The 19,293-nt window shown below is 47.5% G+C and overlaps 1 protein-coding gene and 1 pseudogene across 1 annotated transcript in view; one reads left to right on the top strand and one right to left on the bottom strand.

Moving 5' to 3' along the window:
• Nucleotides 1-4,420: 4,420 nt before the first annotated feature.
• Nucleotides 4,421-19,293, bottom strand: part of LOC137537318 (M-phase inducer phosphatase 1-A-like) — a 38,346-nt gene continuing 23,473 nt past the window's right edge. The window contains exons 9-12 of the mRNA XM_068259390.1: nucleotides 16,321-16,419; nucleotides 14,581-14,705; nucleotides 9,985-10,096; nucleotides 4,421-4,629 (exon numbers count right to left, since the gene is read on the bottom strand). Coding sequence (XP_068115491.1) covers nucleotides 4,438-4,629; nucleotides 9,985-10,096; nucleotides 14,581-14,705; nucleotides 16,321-16,419 — 528 coding nt within the window. The 3' untranslated portion in view covers nucleotides 4,421-4,437. The remainder of the gene's footprint in view (nucleotides 4,630-9,984; nucleotides 10,097-14,580; nucleotides 14,706-16,320; nucleotides 16,420-19,293) is intronic.
• Nucleotides 10,123-13,647, top strand: LOC137534050 (trichohyalin-like; annotated as a pseudogene).

The raw sequence follows: 19,293 nt of genomic DNA, 5'->3' as shown, positions 1-19,293 counted from the left end.
GCGCAACGGAGCAGAACACTTCCTCTATTTCCTGCTCGCAAGGAAGGTTCTGTGCGCAGCTGGTCTGTTCTGGTCAATGACGTCAGACCAGCGACGCACAGATCTCCCTCTTGCGCAGGGGAATAGAGGAAGTGTGCCGCTCTACTGCCGCCCGCTGCCTTGTGCCAGCTGCTGTATTATGGAGGGGAGACCGAGTAAGGGTGAGCCCCAAGGTGAGGGAATGGGGGGGGGGGGAGACTTCTTCCCTTCCCCGCCACTGTCACGACTGGGGGGGGTCCCTTTCACTACCAGAACTGTGGGGTCGCTGTCACTACCTGAACTAGGGGGCTCCTGTCACTAACTAAACTAGGGGGCACCTGTCACTAACTAAACTATCCAGGCCAGCCCAGCATCACCACCAGCCAGGCTACACCATCACTGCCAGGCCTTTTGGCACACACATCATCCCCAAGCCAGCCAAAAACAGTATTGCCAGGCCAGCCAAGCACATCAGCCAGTAGAGGAGAATTCAGAAGCCAGGTGAGAGGTGTCTACCATATTGAGGGGGCATTCTCCCTATTTAAATGAAACGCTGTCTATTTATGTGCCTCATGACTTCTGAATTTGTCTTGTTGGGGGCCTCATGATTGTTGAATTTGTCTTGTTGGGGGCCTCATGATTACTGAGTTGGTCATGTTGGGGGCCTCATGATTGCTGAATTTGTCTTATTGGGGGTCACATGGTTGCTAACTGCGAGACTATGGAAAAAGATGAATCATGATCATATGAGACAATAGCATTAAACCTACTTTTTCAGCTTTTTAAAACAGAAAATTAAACTGGGAGGTTCTAAAACAATTAATAAAATTTTCAGGAGTAGGATGGATAAAATTGTTTATCTTCACAGTTTATTTTCAACTTGGATTTTCCATAATGTTTATGCATGAGTTAAAACGTTTGTATTTAGTTTAAATTGCAGTTGGCACTTTGCGATAAGTGACTTTTGGGTTGCAGTTTGGGCACTCGACCTCCAAAAGGTTCACCACCACTGTCCTAATCTAATGTCCCACCATTGCTAAGTTCATGTAATCTTGTCTCCACCCGTGACCACACCCACATTCCATGACCACACCCATTTTTCGGCGCGCCGCATTATTTAGCCCCAATTACACATTGTACTGCCACTCTTCGACCCGGCAGGCTACTTATTGCTCCCTCCCCCTTATTGCCCCCCCCTGGAAAATTTCCTGCGGACGCCCATGATTCTTACTTTCAGTTTAAGAGCTGCAATAGTAATATGAAGTGTAGACAGCAGCCATGACAGTGTGAGGGAGAATCTGGTTCATTCAGCTTCCATTTGTCTTTATCAGCAATTTGTAGCAAGATGCGGAAATGCGTTTTTTTCTAGACTGCGTTCCACTGCTTCATTTGTGTAAATAAAAGCATTGTCTTTAACACTTTCAATGCAAAAAAAAAAAATGAAACGTGAAGACAGCCAAGTTCTAAGTAGGACTGGTACTAAATGTACCTATGCTTATGTCACCAAGCCAGATGTCAGTACAGGTATGCTTTAGTCCTGACTCCTGTTTTTGAATTCATATTGTGTGGCATATATCATAATTTGCCATCCATATTGTTCACTGCACATAAAACATTTTTGTATTATTTTATTTACATATTTATTTATTTATTTGCAATGCTGACTTCTTATGCTAATGTCCACAGCTATCCACATCCCTCATCCCTGCCCTAACATCGCTGTTTAACCTATCCCTCTCCACCGGAATTTTTCCATCCTCACTCAAGAGGGCTGTTGTAACACCACTACTGAAAAAAACATCTCTAGACCCCACCAAACTTGCTAACTACCGCCCAGTGTCACTTCTTCCATTTGCATCTAAATTACTTGAACGCCACATCCATGCAGAACTAAGTCAGTATTTATCTGCAAATTCCTTGCTCGATCAGTTCCAATCTGGCTTCCGGCCAAACCACTCCACAGAAACAGCCCTCACCAAAGTAGCTAATGATCTCCTCACAGCTAAATCCAAAGGCTATTATTCCATACTCATCCTTCTAGATCTGTCATCGGCATTCGACACTGTCGACCACACTCTACTCCTACAGATCCTTTCATCTATAGGAATAAAGGACCTCTCTCTCTCCTGGATATCTTCCTACCTGTCTGGAAGGTCTTTCACTGTTTCTTATTCAGATCAGGCCTCCTCTTCACATCCTCTGTCTGTAGGGGTTCCTCAAGGCTCTGTCCTCGGTCCCCTCCTCTTCTCCATCTACATGCACGGTCTTGGTAACTTAATCAGCTCATTTGGTTTCCAATACCACCTATATGCAGACTATACACAACTGTACCTCTCGGCCCCAGACCTTAACTCCCTCCTCACACGGATTCCCGACTGCCTGTCCGCTATCTCCTCTTTCATGTCCTCTCGCTTCTTAAAACTTAATATGAATAAAACTGAACTAATAGTCTTTCCACTATCCCTGTCCACCCCTTTGCCTGATATTACAATAAATGTTAACAACACGTCTATAACATCAGTTCCCAAAGCACGGTGCTTGGGGGTAATATTTGATTCTTCTCTCTCATTTACTCCTCACATTAACTCCCTAACCAGCTCCTGCCATTTCCAACTGAAAAACATAGCACGTATCCGACCTTTTCTCTCCCATGACACAACCAAAATGTTAGTACATGCTCTTATTATATCTCGATTGGACTATTGCAATATATTGCTTGGTGGACTTCCAACTAACCGATCAATTCTGTACAGAACTCTGCTGCTCGACTCATTCATCTCTCCTCTCGCTCTTCCTCTGCTGACCCTCTCTGTCAAGCTCTTCACTGGCTACCAATTAATGAGAGGATTCAGTTCAAACTCTTAACCATAACCTACAAAGCTCTCCACAATCTCTCTCCCCTGTACATCTCCTCACTAGTCTCCAGATACCAACCCAACCGCAATCTCAGATCTGCACACGAGCTTCTTCTATCCTCTTCTACAATTACCTCCTCACATTCACGTGTACAAGATTTCTCACGTGCCTCACCCCTCCTCTGGAATGCCCTTCCACAACACATCCGCCACTCTCCCACCTTCGAAATCTTTAAACGTTCCCTCAAAACCCACCTTTTCCGACAAGCATATTCTCTAGCTTAGGCCATGCACCCACTAAATAACCTAATTACGCACTGCCTGTACATATACTGTATACTTCCCCCACCTCTTGTTTCCACCCCATTCCTTTAGATTGTAAGCTCGCAAGGGCAGGGCTCTCACCCTTTTGTGTCATGGAATGTTATTAATTCAATTGCTTGCACACTGTTAGAAATTTATACATTTTAGTCATCATGTTAAATCAAGTTGTAATCAGCAGTGCTGTATCTTGTATCAGTGTTCATATTTGATGTATATCATTGTCTGTATCATTATGTATCCCTTGTTTGTTTTCTTACATTGTACAGCGCCACGGAATATGTTGACGCTTTATAAATAAATAATAATAATAATGTCAGATGCTGCATGGCTAAACTGAATCCACCTATTCCAAAGTCACCAGGGCCGTTTCTCGACTTTTTGCTGCCTGAGGCAAACTTGTGAGGATGCTCACCCCCCCCCCCCCCCTCCCTCCTCCGATTTGGAATGATCGCACAGCACCCGACAATTTACTCTGCTTCATTTAATGTTCTCACATGACATGCTGCAGCTCATCACAATAGCACACTGGCTGGCTGTGAGTCTGTGACAAACACACTGCTCACCCTCAGCCACTCCATTCCTTCTCAGGAAGGTACACACAGTACAAACACGCTGCCCCTGAAATCTCTGTGCCTGATGCAAATGTTTCACCTTGCTTCATGATAGGACCGGCCCTGATTGTCACCCTCAGGCGGTGGTCAGGGAAGAGCTAGAAGGGGGATCCAGCTGAGCCAGTCATTTCTTATGAACAAAGTGATGACCCCACCCACAGGAGGGAGGAGAGAGAAGAAATGGTCAGGGTCAGGTGATGATTCTGCTAATCAGGGAGTGCTGAGATTGGCCCCAATTACGAGCTGTGGTCCAACCCAGAAGACTGTGTGCAAAGTTTACAAAAAAAATGTAATCCTGTGTTTGAAATGATAAAATTAGTCTTCTTTCCAAATAAAACATAATCACAGCCACTCAGAGGTCGCATATTCTGGATTCCGCTGGATCACAATATTCTGTAAATCATACAAGAAAGTTCTCCAACTCAGGCAGAATGTAAGCTTCCCTGGCCAGAACTAACATGATAGCAATAATGCTGAGTCCTGATTGGCTGGTGTAGGCACCGTCTTAGCTCCGTGTAGTGACATCAGTAAGCAGGTCTGATATCGATCCCAGATATTGGATGTAATCTGTTTGCTGCTTCTGGTTCAGTGTTTTTTTTTTTAACATTGAAATCTGGTTCAGTGTTTTATTATTGGAGTGAATGCTTGGATAAGCTCTGTGTGGTTACAGGACTGAAGCCCGGGCTGCTGGTCAGCGGTTTGAAGAGCTCTTTGCGCACACGTTGTCCGGAGGCAAGCTTCTTGTTTTTGTGGTATTTCTGTAGCTGGTCTCGGAAGTCACGGTGTAACATGTTCACGTAGCCCTGCGGCTCGCAGAGGTCCTGGGGAGAGAAATCCGCAAGTGATTGGAAAAGGAGGGGATGCAGTCGATGATATGCAGAAAATTTCAGCCTGCATACAAATTCTATGCTGTGTGGAAATGAGCCAATTAGATGCACTTCATGGCGATAGCAATCGCCCAATGCCAGGCAGAATTAAAATTGCATGCAAGTTACAATTATTTGCATCTCCCTGACGGTCTCTAGAGGTAAAACTATTTATTCAAAGCTCCTCTCCAAACCTTAGACATCTATACCGTGTTACCCCGAAACTAAGACTTAAATATATTGGTAGGTGAACAGAGGCGTTAGAAGGATAAAAGTACATAAAATTTTTAAAAAATTGCTGGGAGGAAGTGGTGGACTCGCCTCTGTTAAAGCAGACACCAAGGACTGTAAATATATAGATATACACATTTATTGAAAATACCCCAAAGATGCAACGCGTTTCGCGGGCACAGCCCACTTCTTCAGGCAATAAGCAGGGGATAAACAACAGCAATTCAGTTATAGCAAGCAGAGCACCTTCCCCTGCTTATTGCCTGAAGAAGTGGGCTGTGCCCGCGAAACGCGTTGCATCTTTGGGGTATTTTCAATAAATGTGTATATCTATATATTTACAGTCCTTGGTGTCTGCTTTAACGGAGGCGAGTCCACCACTTCCTCCCAGCAATTTTTTAAAAATTTTATGTACTTTTATCCTTCTGGCACCTCTGTTCACCTACCAATATATTTGAGTCCACCCCAGGTGGAGGGGTGATCTACCCCCTTTCTTCCTATCTACAGAGAGCGACTTCTTAATCCTGAGTGAGGACAGGTCTAATCTCCTCACCTGCCTAATGAGTGGTTACCTGAACGGTAACCCCTGTTTGTGAGTATTACCATCTCACTGTCTCAATTATTCAATCAATTTTGACATACTACACCATATTGGGCTCTCGATTTCTCTTCAACTTTCAAAACTTAGACTTGTTTTCGGAGGATGTCTTATATTCCACACTACACTTGCCGTCGGAGCTAGTAAAAAAGGACGCACAGGGATAGTGGACAAAAAGGGCGCCGCCATAGACTGCAATGCAAAATATCAGCTATTCGGCGCCCGACAGGAAAAAAGGGCGCCCGAGAAATAGCGGTTACAGGGATCGTGTTAACAAAAGTTTACGTTTACAGGATAAAGTTTATAACAAATATCGTTTACAAGTTCGTTTTGACTTTGTATTATACTTATTTTTTCGTTTGTAAATTTCGCTTATATGAGTTTTAACTAGTTTTTTCGTTTTAAAATTGCGCTTACGAAACTAACACAATTAAAATTTCGTTTACACTTCTTTTATCATTTAAAATTCGTTTTCATATGTATAATGCTTAAATAACGTTTCTCAACCTGATTGTATTAGAAATACATCGCTTTTGGTATTAACTTTGTTTTTACACTTATAATGCGTTGATTAAAGTTACTAAAATATCGCTTTAAATATTACTGTTATTTTAAGATTTCTAATGCATACGTGATTGTAAGGCTATCTATTATATTGTATGTGTATATATATAATATATACCTTTTTCTACTTATAATATTATTAATGTATACGTGATTTTAAGGCTAGTTATTCTATTACAAATATATAAATTATTTTATTCATTTTATTTGGAGTGAAGTATTTTAAGGATTAAATATATTATTGTTTATATGTGTTTAGCGTGTTTGTGCTGTGGGGATGGTTAGGTTTAGGCATTACTAGGGGGTCTAGGGGTTAGGGATAGGTACAGGGAGGGTTAGGTATAGTTACAGTGCGATATACACCACCAGGGGGGTGGTTAGTTTTAGGCACCACCAGGGGGGTCTTAGGTTTAGGCACCACCAGGGGCGGTCTTAGGTTTAGGCACCACCAGGGGGGGTCTTAGGTTTAGGCACCACCAGGGGGTCTAGGGGTTAGGGACAGGTACAGGGAGGGTTAGGTATAGTTAAAGTGCAATATACACCACCAGAGGGGTGGTTTACTAGGGGGTCTAGGGGTTAGGGATAGGTACAGGGAGGGTTAGGTATAGTTACAGTGTGGTATACACCACCAGGGGAGTGGTTAGTTTTAGGCACCACCAGGGGGGTGGTTAGTTTTAAGCACCACCAGGGGGGTGGTTAGGTTTAGGCACCACCAGGGGGGTCTTAGGTTTAGGCACCACCAGGGGGGTCTTAGGTTTAGGCACCACCAGGGGGGTCTTAGGTTTAGGCACCACCAGGGGGGTCTTAGGTTTAGGCACCACCAGGGGGGTCTTAGGTTTAGGCACCACCAGGGGGGTCTTAGGTTTAGGCACCACCAGGGGGGTCTTAGGTTTAGGCACCACCAGGGGGGTCTTAGGTTTAGGCACCACCAGGGGGGTCTTAGGTTTAGGCACCACCAGGGGGGTCTTAGGTTTAGGCATCACCAGGGGGGGTCTTAGGTTTAGGCATCACCAGGGGGGGTCTTAGGTTTAGGCACCACCATGGGGGTCTAGGGGTTAGGGATAGGTACAGGGAGGGCTCTGTATGAGAGTAAGGTTAGGTATAGTTATAGTACAATATATGTAATATATACAATTTATTACATTATGTGTATTTACACAAAGGGGGAGTCTAGGTGTGAGGGATAGGGATAAGGAGAGATATCTGTGACCCTAAAGTTAGGTATAATTGTAGTAAAATACCTGTAAAACCTACCATTCTAGTACTATGCTTAATACAAGTGTAAATATCGTTTTTGGTATAGATGCTATTTGCTGTTTCATTGCAGAATTCGTTTACAGGTATAGACGGTATTTTGCCATTTCATTTTCGTTTATTTAACCTATTTAGCACTAAATTATCATTTATAACCTCTTAAACAAAAAATACGGTTTTGCATTCAAACTTACAATTTCAGCTAACCCCCGCCCTTTTTTCCAGGCGCCCTTTTTTGATACACGCCTTGCTGTCACCTTGACTAGTCAGAGGGAAAGCTTTGGCACGGGACCAATCAGGCAGGGGGTGCTGGCACCAGGCCGGCCAATCACAGCTTCCTTTTGCTAACTGGTGACAATGGTCTATCGGGCGGTACCACGGCACCGTCATTGGGCCAATCACTGCACTCAATCAGTGGCACGGACATCTGATAGATCACTGCTACTGATTGAGTGCAGTGATAAGCCCAATGATGGCGCTCTGGTCCCGCCTGGAAGACAGTCAGCACCATTTAACACTGCACTGCTCTGTCCATGCTTGCCTAGCTCTTCCTTCATTAGGGCTCACTTTCAGGGGAGGGCTTATATTTCGAGCATGCTCAAAATTTCAGCTAGGGCTTGTTTTTGGGGAAACAGGGTAGGTGTTCTGTGTTTTCGCATGCATATGCCACAGACATCTAAAGGCATTTTAGTACAAAAGTACTTTTGCCCTCGGCGGACGTCTAGAGGCTGCTTTGTATCCCTGTATTCTTGTGCCACAGACGTTTATGTGTTTAGTATAAAGTTTTTGGCTCAGTGCCAGCATTCTACTTTACTCAAAATATGCAAATAATTCTAACATGATGCAGAATTATGCAAATGTTACTACAAATCTATGCAGTTTGAAAATGAACCAAATGAAATGCATTTACTGCAAGGTTTGATTAGTCCATTTTGCAATAGATTTACATTAAAATTTGCATAATTTATTTGCACCTCAGTGACAATCCCTACTGAATAAATTGGACTGTGGTACATGTAGATTTGGGCAAGACTTTTAATAAACACAATACAAACATATCTGGCACTGGCGTGTAGCTTTTGTAAAAAACATAGATGCCAGTTACATTTTCAAGGGAAATTTTCACATAGGCAACTGCCTGTGGCTCATTTTGCCAACACTCCAGAAAAGAAAAGCGTTTGGCATTGTTTCCCCTCAGTTCGTTTTGACCACCTAGTGCAGGGGTGTTAAACTCAAATACAAAGTGGGCCAAAATTGTACACTGGGAAGTAGTCAGTAGGCCAATCTCAATGTCTACTGGCCACCTCCCTCCCTTATAAAGTTCTCTGGTGTCTAATGGTCCTCCCTCCCCTATACAGTTCCCTGGTGTCTAGAGAATTATACAGTTCCCTAGTGTTAAGTGCTTTCCCCCTACCTCCCCCATATGGCTTCTCTGGTGTTATAGGGCTTCACCTCCAATATAGCTCCTCTGGTGGTCTAGAACCATTTGGGGGCCAAATTTAAGGGCTCTGAGATCCAAATTTGGCCTGCGGGCCGGAGTTTGACATGTATGACCTAGAGCAGGCTTTCTCAACCAAGGTTCCTTGAGGACTCTGCAGGGGTTCCTTGGAATTTTCCCCTATCGTGGGGGAAGTATAATAGAGCACACTATAATAGGTGGTACTGTAACAAGAAGCACTAAATTGGGGGGTCAGGAGACAGTATAATGAGTGGCAGTGTAATAGGAGGTAGTGAAATTAGCAGCCTAACCTACTTAATGATCATGCCTCCTGAAACATAAATGTAGGGGTTCCTCCAGACCAAAACATTGTTTGCAGGGGTTCCTTGAGATCCAAAAGTTATTTACAGGGTTCCTCCAAGGTAAAAAGGTTGAGAAAGGCTGACCTAGGGGAATACAGAACCACAAATGCAGCCTACGCTAGAAACTACATGCGGCGTCCCACAAAATGTTATTGACCGCGGTACTTGCACAGTCAATGACAAACAACGGTAAACGCATTGAGATAAACATCCTCAGTCATCTCAATGTAGGGTGCAGTGGATCCTGGCAGTAAATGACATGCTTGGACGCCAGCAGCCGTCTGTCTGAACAGGTCCGATTCCAATGAGTGTCTAAATCGTTCAACCTGCCCCCAGAATATTAATCTTCATACATCACCATAAAAATGCGGGAGTTCTTAGGACAGAAGAGTATAAAATCTAGAAATAAAAAGTAACTTTTATTTTCCTCTCTAAACATGCTGTATCCAACATTCACAGTAAAATGTTCCATAGATAAAACCATGATGATTCTTGGTGTATAGATCCTTATCAAAGAAGACCTGATGTGCGTTTCTTGGTTATGAGGCCGCTTCCTCGGCGGCAGGCGGCATTCATAAATAGACACCATTTCATCAAACTAAAAACACCAGGGATGCTGATTAATATCACGAAATCCAGATGGAGAGAGATTGTGGCAGAGAGCGCTATGCATGTCCCAACGTGATGACGTGCTGCCCATTGCATCCCATCTGTTTATGTGTGTCTTTGATAAGAATCTAGGCACCGAGACATGTCATGTGTTATCTTTGGGGCTTTTTGCTGTAAATTTTGGATACTGCATGTTTAGATTGCCAGTTACAGTTAAAAAGTTATGTTTTTTTTTCAGAGAGGAGAATCCTTACTGTGAAATTTTCATAGAACTCTCTGTAGCCGCCCTGCAGCAGGTAGAGCTCAGGGTAGTATAGATGGGGGTAAACGTTCTCCTTCCTGTCCATATTCCTCAGAGCGCGACACCTGGGATGAAAGCAGATACAGATTGTATGATTATAAAGTCACAATCTGACGAGACTGCAGCCTTGAAAGTAAATCTGACAGTATAGTGGTGTGTGAGGTTACAGTACGATGCAAAACAAACTTTATGTTTCGGGATATATATACTGTATATACTGTATATAGTTGCTGTGTTGGGTAAAAGTGATCCATGCTAGCGGAGGTTACGGGGGAGGCCAGCGACATCGAGTGATGCTGTACACACTATAGATTTACATCTGAGGCTGGGCGCACACTTTGCAGAACTCCATGCGTTTTTCAGGAGTGCAGAAAACACATTCAATATCGCACACATATCTACAGGCCGCTTTATAATGCATATCTCTGCATTTTAAAATGCTCAACTTGCTGCTGAGTTTTGCTTTCTTTCGCATACAATGCTTACCTACATTTTGCTGCGGTACACTGAGAGCACAAGGAGACAGAGGAGCAGCAGGGAGAGGAGCATGAAGGAGAGGTGCAGCAATAAGAGGAGCAACAGGGAGAGGAGCAGCAGCAGGGAGAGGAGCATGAAGGAGAGGTGCAGCAATAAGAGGAGCAGCAGGTAGAGGAGGAACAGCAGCAGGGAGAGGAGCAGCAGGGAAGGGAGCTGAAGGGAGAGGAGCAGCAGGGAGAGGAGCAGCAGGGAAGGGAGCTGAAGGGAGAGGAGCAGCAGGGAGAGGAGCAGCAGGGAAGGGAGCTGAAGGGAGAGGAGTAGCAGGGAGAGGAACAGCAGGGAAGGGAGCTGAAGGAAGAGGAGCAGCAGGGAAGGGAGCTGAGGGGAGAGCAGCAGCAGGGAGAGGATCATGAAGGAGAGGCGTAGCAATAAGAGGAGCAGCAGGTAGAGGAACAGCAGCAGGGAGAGGAGCAGCAGGGAAGGTAGCTGAAGGGAGAGGAGCAGCAGGGAGAGGAGCAGCAGGGAAGGGAGCTGAAGGGAGAGGAGCAGCAGGGAAGGGAGCTGAGGGGAGAGCATCAGCAGGAAGAGGAGCAGCAGGAAAGGGAGCTGAAGGTAGAGGAGCAGCAGGAAAGGGAGCTGAAGGGAGAGCAGCGGCAGGAAGAGGAAAAGCAGGGAAGGGAGCTAAAGGGAGAGGAGCATCAGAGAGAGGAGCAGCAGGGAAGGGAGCTGAAGGGAGAGGAACAGCAGGGAGAGGAGCAGCAGGAAAGGGAGCTGAAGGGAGAGCAGCAGCAGAGAGAGGAGCAGCCAGGAAGGGAGCTAAAGGGAGAGGAGCGGCAGGGAGAGGAGCAGCAGGGAAGGGAGCTGAAGGGAGAAGAGCAGTGAGAGGAGCAGCAGGAAATGGCGCTGAAGGGAGAGCAGCAGCAGAGAGAGGAACAGCAGGGAAGGGCGCTGAAAGGAGAGGAGCAGCAGGGAGAGGAGCAGCAGGAAAGGGAGCTGAAGGGAGAGCAGCAGCAGGAAGAGGAACAGCAGGGAAGGGAGCTGAAGGGAGAGGAGCAGCAGGAAGAGGAACAGCAGGGAAGGGAGCTGAAGGGAGAGGAGCAGCAGGGAGAGGAGCAGTAGGGAAGGGAGCTGAAGGGAGAGCAGCAGCAGGAAGAGGAACAGCGGGGAAGAGAGCTAAAGGGAGAGGAGCAGCAGGGGAGGGAGCAGAAGGGAGAGGAGTAGCAGGGGAGGGAGCAGAAGGGAGAGGAGTAGCAGGAAAGGGAGCTGAAGGGAGAGCAGCAGCAGCAGGGAGAGGAAAAGCAGGGAAGGGAGCTAAAGGGAGAGGAAAAGCAGGGAGTGGAGCAGCAGGGAAGGGAGCTGAAGGGAGAGGAGCAGCAGGGAGAGGAGCAGCAGGAAAGGGAGCTGAAGGGAGAGGAGCAGCAGGGAGAGGAGCAGCAGGAAAGGGAGCTGAAGGGAGAGCATCAGCAGGGAGAGTAACAGCAGTGAAGGGAGAGGAGCAGCAGGAAAGGGAGCTGAAGGGAGAGCAGCAGCAGGAAGAGGAGCAGCAGCAGGAAGAGGAACAGCAGGGAAGGGAGCTGAAGGGAGAAGAGCAGCAAGAAGAGGAGCAGCAGCAGGAAGAGGAACAGCAGGGAAGGGAGCTGAAGAGGGAGGAGCAGCAGGGAGAGGAGCAGCGGGGAAGGGAGCTGAAGGGAGAGCAGCAGCAGGAAGAGGAGCAGCAGGGAAGGGAGCTGAAGGGAGAGGAGCAGCAGGAAAGGGAGCTGAAGGGAGAGCAGCAGCAGGAAGAGGAGCAGCAGGGAAGGGAGCTGAAGGGAGAGGAGCAGCAGGGAAGGGAGCTGAAGGGAGAGGAGCAGCAGGGAATGGAGCTGAAGGGAGAGGAGCAGCAGGGAGAGGAGCAGCAGGGAAGGGAGCTGAAGGGAGAGCAGCAGCAGGAAGAGGAACAGCAGGGAAGGGAGCTGAAGGGAGAGGAGCAGCAGGGAGAAGAGCAGCAGGGAAGGGAGCTGAAGGGAGAGGAGCAGCAGGGAAGGGAGCTGAAGGGAGAGGAGCAGCAGGGAAGGGAGCCGAAGGGAGAGGAGCAGCAGGGAATGGAGCTGAAGGGAGAGGAACAGCAGGGAGAGGAACAGCAGGAAAGGGAGCTGAAGGGAGAGCAGCAGCAGGGAGAGGAACAGCCAGGAAGGGAACTAAAGGGAGAGGAGCAGCAGGGAGAGGAGCAGCAGGGAAGGGAGCTGAAGGGAGAAGAGCAGGTAGAGGAGCAGCAGGAAAGGGTGCTGAAGGGAGAGCAGCAGCAGGGAGGGGAACAGCAGGGAAGGGCACTGAAAGGAGAGGAGCAGCAGGGAGAGGAGCAGCAGGAAAGGGAGCTGAAGAGAGAGCAGCAGCAGGAAGAGGAACAGCAGGGAAAGGAGCTGAAGGGAGAGGAGCAGCAGGAAGAGGAACAGCAGGGAAGGGAGCTGAAGGGAGAGGAGCAGCAGGGAAGGGAGCTGAAGGGAGAGCAGCAGCAGGAAGAGGAACAGTGGGGAAGGGAGCTAAAGGGAGAGGAGCAGCAGGGAAGGGAGCAGAAGGGAGAGGAGTAGCAGGAAAGGGAGCTGAAGGGAGAGCAGCAGCAGGGAGAGGAAAAGCAGGGAAGGGAGCTAAAGGGAGAGGAAAAGCAGGGAGTGGAGCAGCAGGGAAGGGAGCTGAAGGGAGAGGAGCAGCAGGGAGAGGAGCAGCAGGAAAGGGAGCTGAAGGGAGAGCATCAGCAGGGAGAGTAACAGCAGTGAAGGGAGAGGAGCAGCAGGAAAGGGAGCTGAAGGGAGAGCAGCAGCAGGAAGAGGAGCAGCAGCAGGAAGAGGAACAGCAGGGACGGGAGCTGAAGGGAGAGGAGCAGCAGGAAGAGGAGCAGCAGCAGGAAGAGGAACAGCAGGGAAGGGAGCTGAAGAGGGAGGAGCAGCAGGGAGAGGAGCAGCAGGGAAGGGAGCTGAAGGGAGAGCAGCAGCAGGAAGAGGAGCAGCAGGGAAGGGAGCTGAAGGGAGAGGAGCAGCAGGAAAGGGAGCTGAAGGGAGAGCAGCAGCAGGAAGAGGAACAGCAGGGAAGGGAGCTGAAGGGAGAGGAGCAGCAGGGAATGGAGCTGAAGGGAGAGGAGCAGCAGGAAAATGAGGAGCAGTAGGGGGAAGCTGTAAGGCTACTATAAAGCTGCTGTGCTGTGCAATACATGCTATCAGTGGGTTTAAACCCATTTTATGGACAGTAGGGATGGGAAATTAGATACTTATAACTCCAGCTTGCATGCAGATTTTATGCATCATAGAGTCCATAGGCCTGATTGGCCCAATTTCAAGCTGCATACAATCTGAATCCCCCTGACCATCTCCCATGATACGTGGACTGTTGTTAGGAGTTGTACACACCTCTTCTCTCTCCAAGTCATGCCACCCTTCTTATCTTATCTGATTTTATCGCCCTAGGTCATGGCCTTTGAGGCCTTCCCAGAAATCCGGCCCTGTACACACTGATGCCCAGGGCTGATGCTAGGCCCAGGCAAACCAAGCGGCTGTATAGGGACTCCATAGCAGGGGTCTCTCATTCTGTCAGGGCCACCCTGTTTGTGACACGAATGGCCACAACTTCCTCCCCCTCATTTACACAGCAGCAGCAAGAACAGAGGGGAGAGCGATGCAGTGACCACTGAGTACACTTCACATGCAGAAGTGAGGTTATTGATCATTTGAAATATACCACATAGATAGTTACTGTGCGCTGCTCTCTTCTCTGCAAGCCGTCGATGCTCTGCAGGTCTATCACTGTTAGGGTAAGGAGGCAGACGGAAGCTACATACCCCTGCTGACCCCAATGCCCTATATGGGAGGGCACACCTTTGGCAACCTATACTGAATGTGGCTTCCTGTACTGGGGAACAGGGTGGGTGCACCTTTGGCTACCTCATACTATGGAAGGAGGAGCTTCTGATTGAGGAGAGGGCCACAAGTTATGTGCTGCGTGGGGCCTCAAAACCTTTAGCAGCACCCCTGCTGATGCCATGTGATACGTGGATGTGATACGTGGACTGTTGTACAGACTGATGCCTCCGAGATATACGCACAGTTTGGGCGCTCTCTCCGAGGAAAATTCGCAGTGGAAGACCAGCACTGTCCGAATCTGGGGAAGAGATGGCATCTTTAGGAAATAATCGGCTATTTCTTCTTGTCGGTATAAATTCCAGGCTCCCTGTATGAGAGAATAGAAAAAACACCATAAAATTGTTCAGTAGAAACACAGGTTATAATTAAAATATGTTAATATAATCAGGGCCGGATTTATGGTAAGGCAGTATAGGCCACTGCCTAAGGCGCATACAAGGAGGCTGTACATGGAAAGAGAGGAAGCGGATAAAAAGTCAGCACATGAAAAAGGGTTTCTGCTGCTCATATGAGTATGTATAGAATGGAATTCACGTCTCCATATGGAACTTGTGGGCTGCTGTCTCTCGGGAGGGTGTGGCTACACACATCAGGGGAGGAGGGGCACAGTCTTAGCTTAGAGGAGTATAGAGAATAGATCTGACTCTACATGTAGTTTGGATACACATTGGGTGTGGTACTGATCAGGGATCTCCAGTGTCCACAATAAGTGGGAGGAGCATGGATCGCGGGCCATATGGCCACAGCACAGGAGCGGTGAAGCAGTGGTGTACGCTGTAGTGTGGCAGGAAGTTATATGAGAGGGCAGGGTCAGCCCACCACTCAAGAGCTTTCCAGAGTTAGGCGTATCCAGGGGACAGGAAGATCCTGTGGGGGGGGGGGGATTGGCTTAGTTCGATGTTGGTGGTGACGGGGGTAGACAACAACTTTAAAGTTGAAGACACCTGTAGGTGAGTATGAATTTGGTGCAGAGTAAGTAGTTACAAATAACTGAGGCTGCAGGCGTTAAGGATTGACTAAGCAAAGCCGTTCTTAAAAGTGGAATTTTCCACCAGTTTTTCCATATTATACAGTATCCAGGCAGGCCCGGATTTACTTCACAGGAGCCTATAGGCCCAGATGTCCTGGCACCCTAGACTCCGCCCTCCATGCATGCAGGCCCGGATTTACATCACAGGAGCCTATAGGCACAGATGTCCTGGCAGCCTAGACTCCGCCCTCCATGCATGCAGGCCCGGATTTACATCACAGGAGCCTATAGGCACAGATGCCCTGGCACCCTAGACTCCGCCCTCCATGCATGCAGGCCCGGATTTACATCACAGGAGCCTATAGGCACAGATGTCCTGGCACCCTAGACTCCGCCCTCCATGCATGCAGGCCCGGATTTACATCACAGGAGCCTATAGGCACAGATGTCCTGGCACCCTAGACTCCGCCTTCCATGCATGCAGGCCCGGATCTATATCACAGGAGCTTATAGGCACAGATGTCCTGGCACCCTAGACTCCGCCCTCCATGCATGCAGGCCCGGATTTACACCACAGGAGCCTATAGGCACAGATGTCCTGTAACCCTAGACTCCGCCCTCCATGCATGCAGGCCCGGATTTACCTCACAGGAGCCTATAGGCACAGATGACCTGGCACGCTAGACTCCGCCCTCCATGAGCCTACAAACACCACCGAACCGCACCACAAGTGTGCTGGCTGTCCCAGCTGTCACTTCTTCCTTACTTCCCTTGCGTAGCGTAGGTAGCTACAGGTGCCCCTTAATAGTGAAGGTACCATTTACACTCTGCATAGGGAAGGAGGCAGTAGGGGAAGGGAGTGAACCACCTTTCCATCAACATGCGCCTGTAGGCAAGTGCCTACACTGCCTTATAGTAAATCAGGCCCTGTTTCCAGGTACACATAATAAACCTTAATATGTCCTCCAGCATATTCGTACGGATAGCGGCAGTCCACCACGCAATACTTCTCTATAGTGTCCTTATATCCTCCTCTCAGTAGGTGAGCGAGCTGCGGAGAGAAGACCATAAGATACATCATAAAATATACACAGAATTAGCATTAAGGCTGGTTTCACACCAGGACGTTGCGTTTTAGGGGGCGTTATGGTTGCACAACGTGCCCCTAACGCAACGCCTGGTGCTCTCTGCTTTGGACGTCAGAGTGAGCCGCGTTGTGCAGCTCACTCTGGCGTCCGTGATGCGCACTCTTGGACGCATGCGGCATCACGTGGTCCCGCCGGCCAATCGCCGCACAGAGCGGCCGCTCCAGGAAGTAAACACTGCGCGTCACTGAGTGCAGTGAATATTAATTAGCCATGTGCCCGGCCGCTCTCCGCTCCTCCCCAACATTACTGAGCATGTGCAAACAGTCTAACGCGTCTCTGCCGCTTACAAAGTACTGCATGCAGTACGTTATATTATGGCGCAGAGTTACACTGTAACGCAACGTGGGCACTGTGAACAGCCCATTGATTTTTCATTGCTGTGCGGTGGGCTGCGTTACAGGCTGCTCTAACGTGCGCCTGTAACGTCCCACTGTGAAACCAGCCTTAAGAATAAATATTTTTACAAACATTTTAGGGAGGGAAAAAATACTTAGGGCAGAACTCAAAAATACATTTCACATGGGAAATGGACATAATGCTCTCTGAACCAATCAGACACAGACCCCGCCTCCCTTTTACATGGGGCGGACCTATATATAACTCCTTTGGAAAGCATATTGTTCACTTGCTGCATTGGAAATCAGTTACACTTTTATTATTGTCACCTAGTATTATTATTGTACTCATCATTAATAGTAATAATCCATTGCAAAGCTAGAGTCCCAGGTTTAAATTCCACTCAGGACACTATCTGCATGGAGTCTGTATGTTCTCTCCATGTTTGCATGGGTTTCCTCCAGGCACCCCAGGGATTCATTTTCTATGGACAGCACAGTGTATTGAGGTATATTTAAAAAATGCAGGCAGTAAAAGAAATAATACCTAACAGGAAGATGCTATGGAAATAACACCGGAGTGTGATGTGATTACTGTAAAAACTGTAATCAGCATAACTGGACAGAGAGGCTGGCTGGCATGTTACTGTATATATTTATACCACCATATATGGCTGATCTACTCTACAGCAGCTCCAGATGAACTAATATACCAGAAGATGGCGCTCTGAGACCAGGAGTTGAGATGGCTGCACAGTAAGTCAGGGCTACCATGGACTAAAAATCCGATCAATTTACTATTCACTCATATATACAGTAGAAATCACTTCATTATAACACTTGTCCAAAAATTGTCCAAGCCCTATCCCTTGTAGCCATAACGATCCCTGCCATGTACTGAGGAGGACCAAAAGTCCGAAACAGGCTGTCTACATGTGGGGTGGATGCAGCTCTGTAATATGTATAAGCTATAGGCTTGCTATACACCAGCGGTTCTGGATGCTTGCCTTGCTGGAGGGGCATAAAGAGAAAATTTGCATATTCAGTAGTGGTGCATTGTGGGTAACCACAGATCTTCACTTATAGCTGAATTATTGCAAGTTTCCTTCTGTTTTAGGAAGGCAAATTACACCAAGCATTGCTTATTTAGTAGGAGGGCTTTTCGGTCTCCTTTGGCCCCCTATACATTGCTAGTGGTCGGGCCGCTTGGTTACTCTGTCCAAAAATTCAGACATCGAATGACTTAAAGGGATACTTTAGGGGGGACGGGGAAAATTGGTTGAAGTTACCCTCGCCGGGCTTCTAATGGTCCCCCACAGACATTCTGTGCCTGCACAGCCACTCCCCAATGCTCCGGCCCCGCCTCTGGTTCACTTCTGGAATTTCAGACTTTAAAGTCTGAAAACCACTGCGCCTGCGTTGCCGTGTCCTCGCTTCCCCTGATGTCACCAGGAGCGTACTGCGCAGGCACAGACCATACTGGGCTTGTGCTATACACTCCTGGTGACATCAGCAGGATCGAGGACATGGCAACGCAGGTGCAGTGGTTTTCAGACTTTAAAGTCTGAAATTCCAGAAGTGAATCGGAGGCGGGGCCGGAGTATTGGGGAGTGGCTGCGCAGGCACAGGATGTCTGGGGGGGCGGAGCATCAGTGAGCGGCTGCACGGGCACAGGATGTCTGCGGGGGACCATTAGAAGCCCCGGGTAACTTCAACTCATTTTCCCCCGACCCCCCTACAGTATTCCTTTCACAATTCAAATCAATTTGCAAATCTATCTAAAATGACATATTATATGCGCTGTGCACCCCCCACCCACTTACACTGTATTCAAACACTAACTGAAGAGAGAAGGAAATCCTGCATTTGTGATTTTTGTATTCTTGTTTTGAAGGAACATACAGTAGGTGCGCACTTTTGCCATTTTCATATGCATTTGTATGCAAAAGTTTGCATTTCTATCTTTCCATGAATACTAAAGAGGCTTATATTTAAGCCTCATATATATTTTTTATTTTTCTCTGTTAGTGTTTACATGAAGAGTGAGTGGGAGTGGTGGAAACTGCAAAAAAACAAAAACAAAAAAAACACACACACACTTTATTGTATAAGCACTTTTACAAAAATTGTAATTATCTTATGACTTAAAAATTGCATTTGATTTACAGATATATCTAAAACTAGGTTATTTTGGATATATTTGTAAATCAATTTGATGTTTTTAAGTCATTTTTGTACAAGTGTCTATACCATTGGTCCTCAAACTAAGGCCCGCGGGCCGAAATGGCCCCCCTGAGGCTTTTTCACCGGCCCCCCACTCTCAAAATGATTACTTATAGATGTGGTCCGTGGCATCTTTAAATATTGGCAGCCTGCATATAGAATAGCAGTGCTGGCACCACCCATCCACACAGCAAGTGCAGATAGTTAATTTAAGTTAAA

Source organism: Hyperolius riggenbachi, chromosome 10 (assembly GCF_040937935.1).
Source record: "Hyperolius riggenbachi isolate aHypRig1 chromosome 10, aHypRig1.pri, whole genome shotgun sequence".
NCBI classification, from domain to species: Eukaryota; Metazoa; Chordata; class Amphibia; order Anura; family Hyperoliidae; genus Hyperolius; species Hyperolius riggenbachi.
The sequence above is the reverse complement of the archived record's forward strand: the minus strand, read 5'-3'. Positions and strand labels throughout refer to the sequence as shown.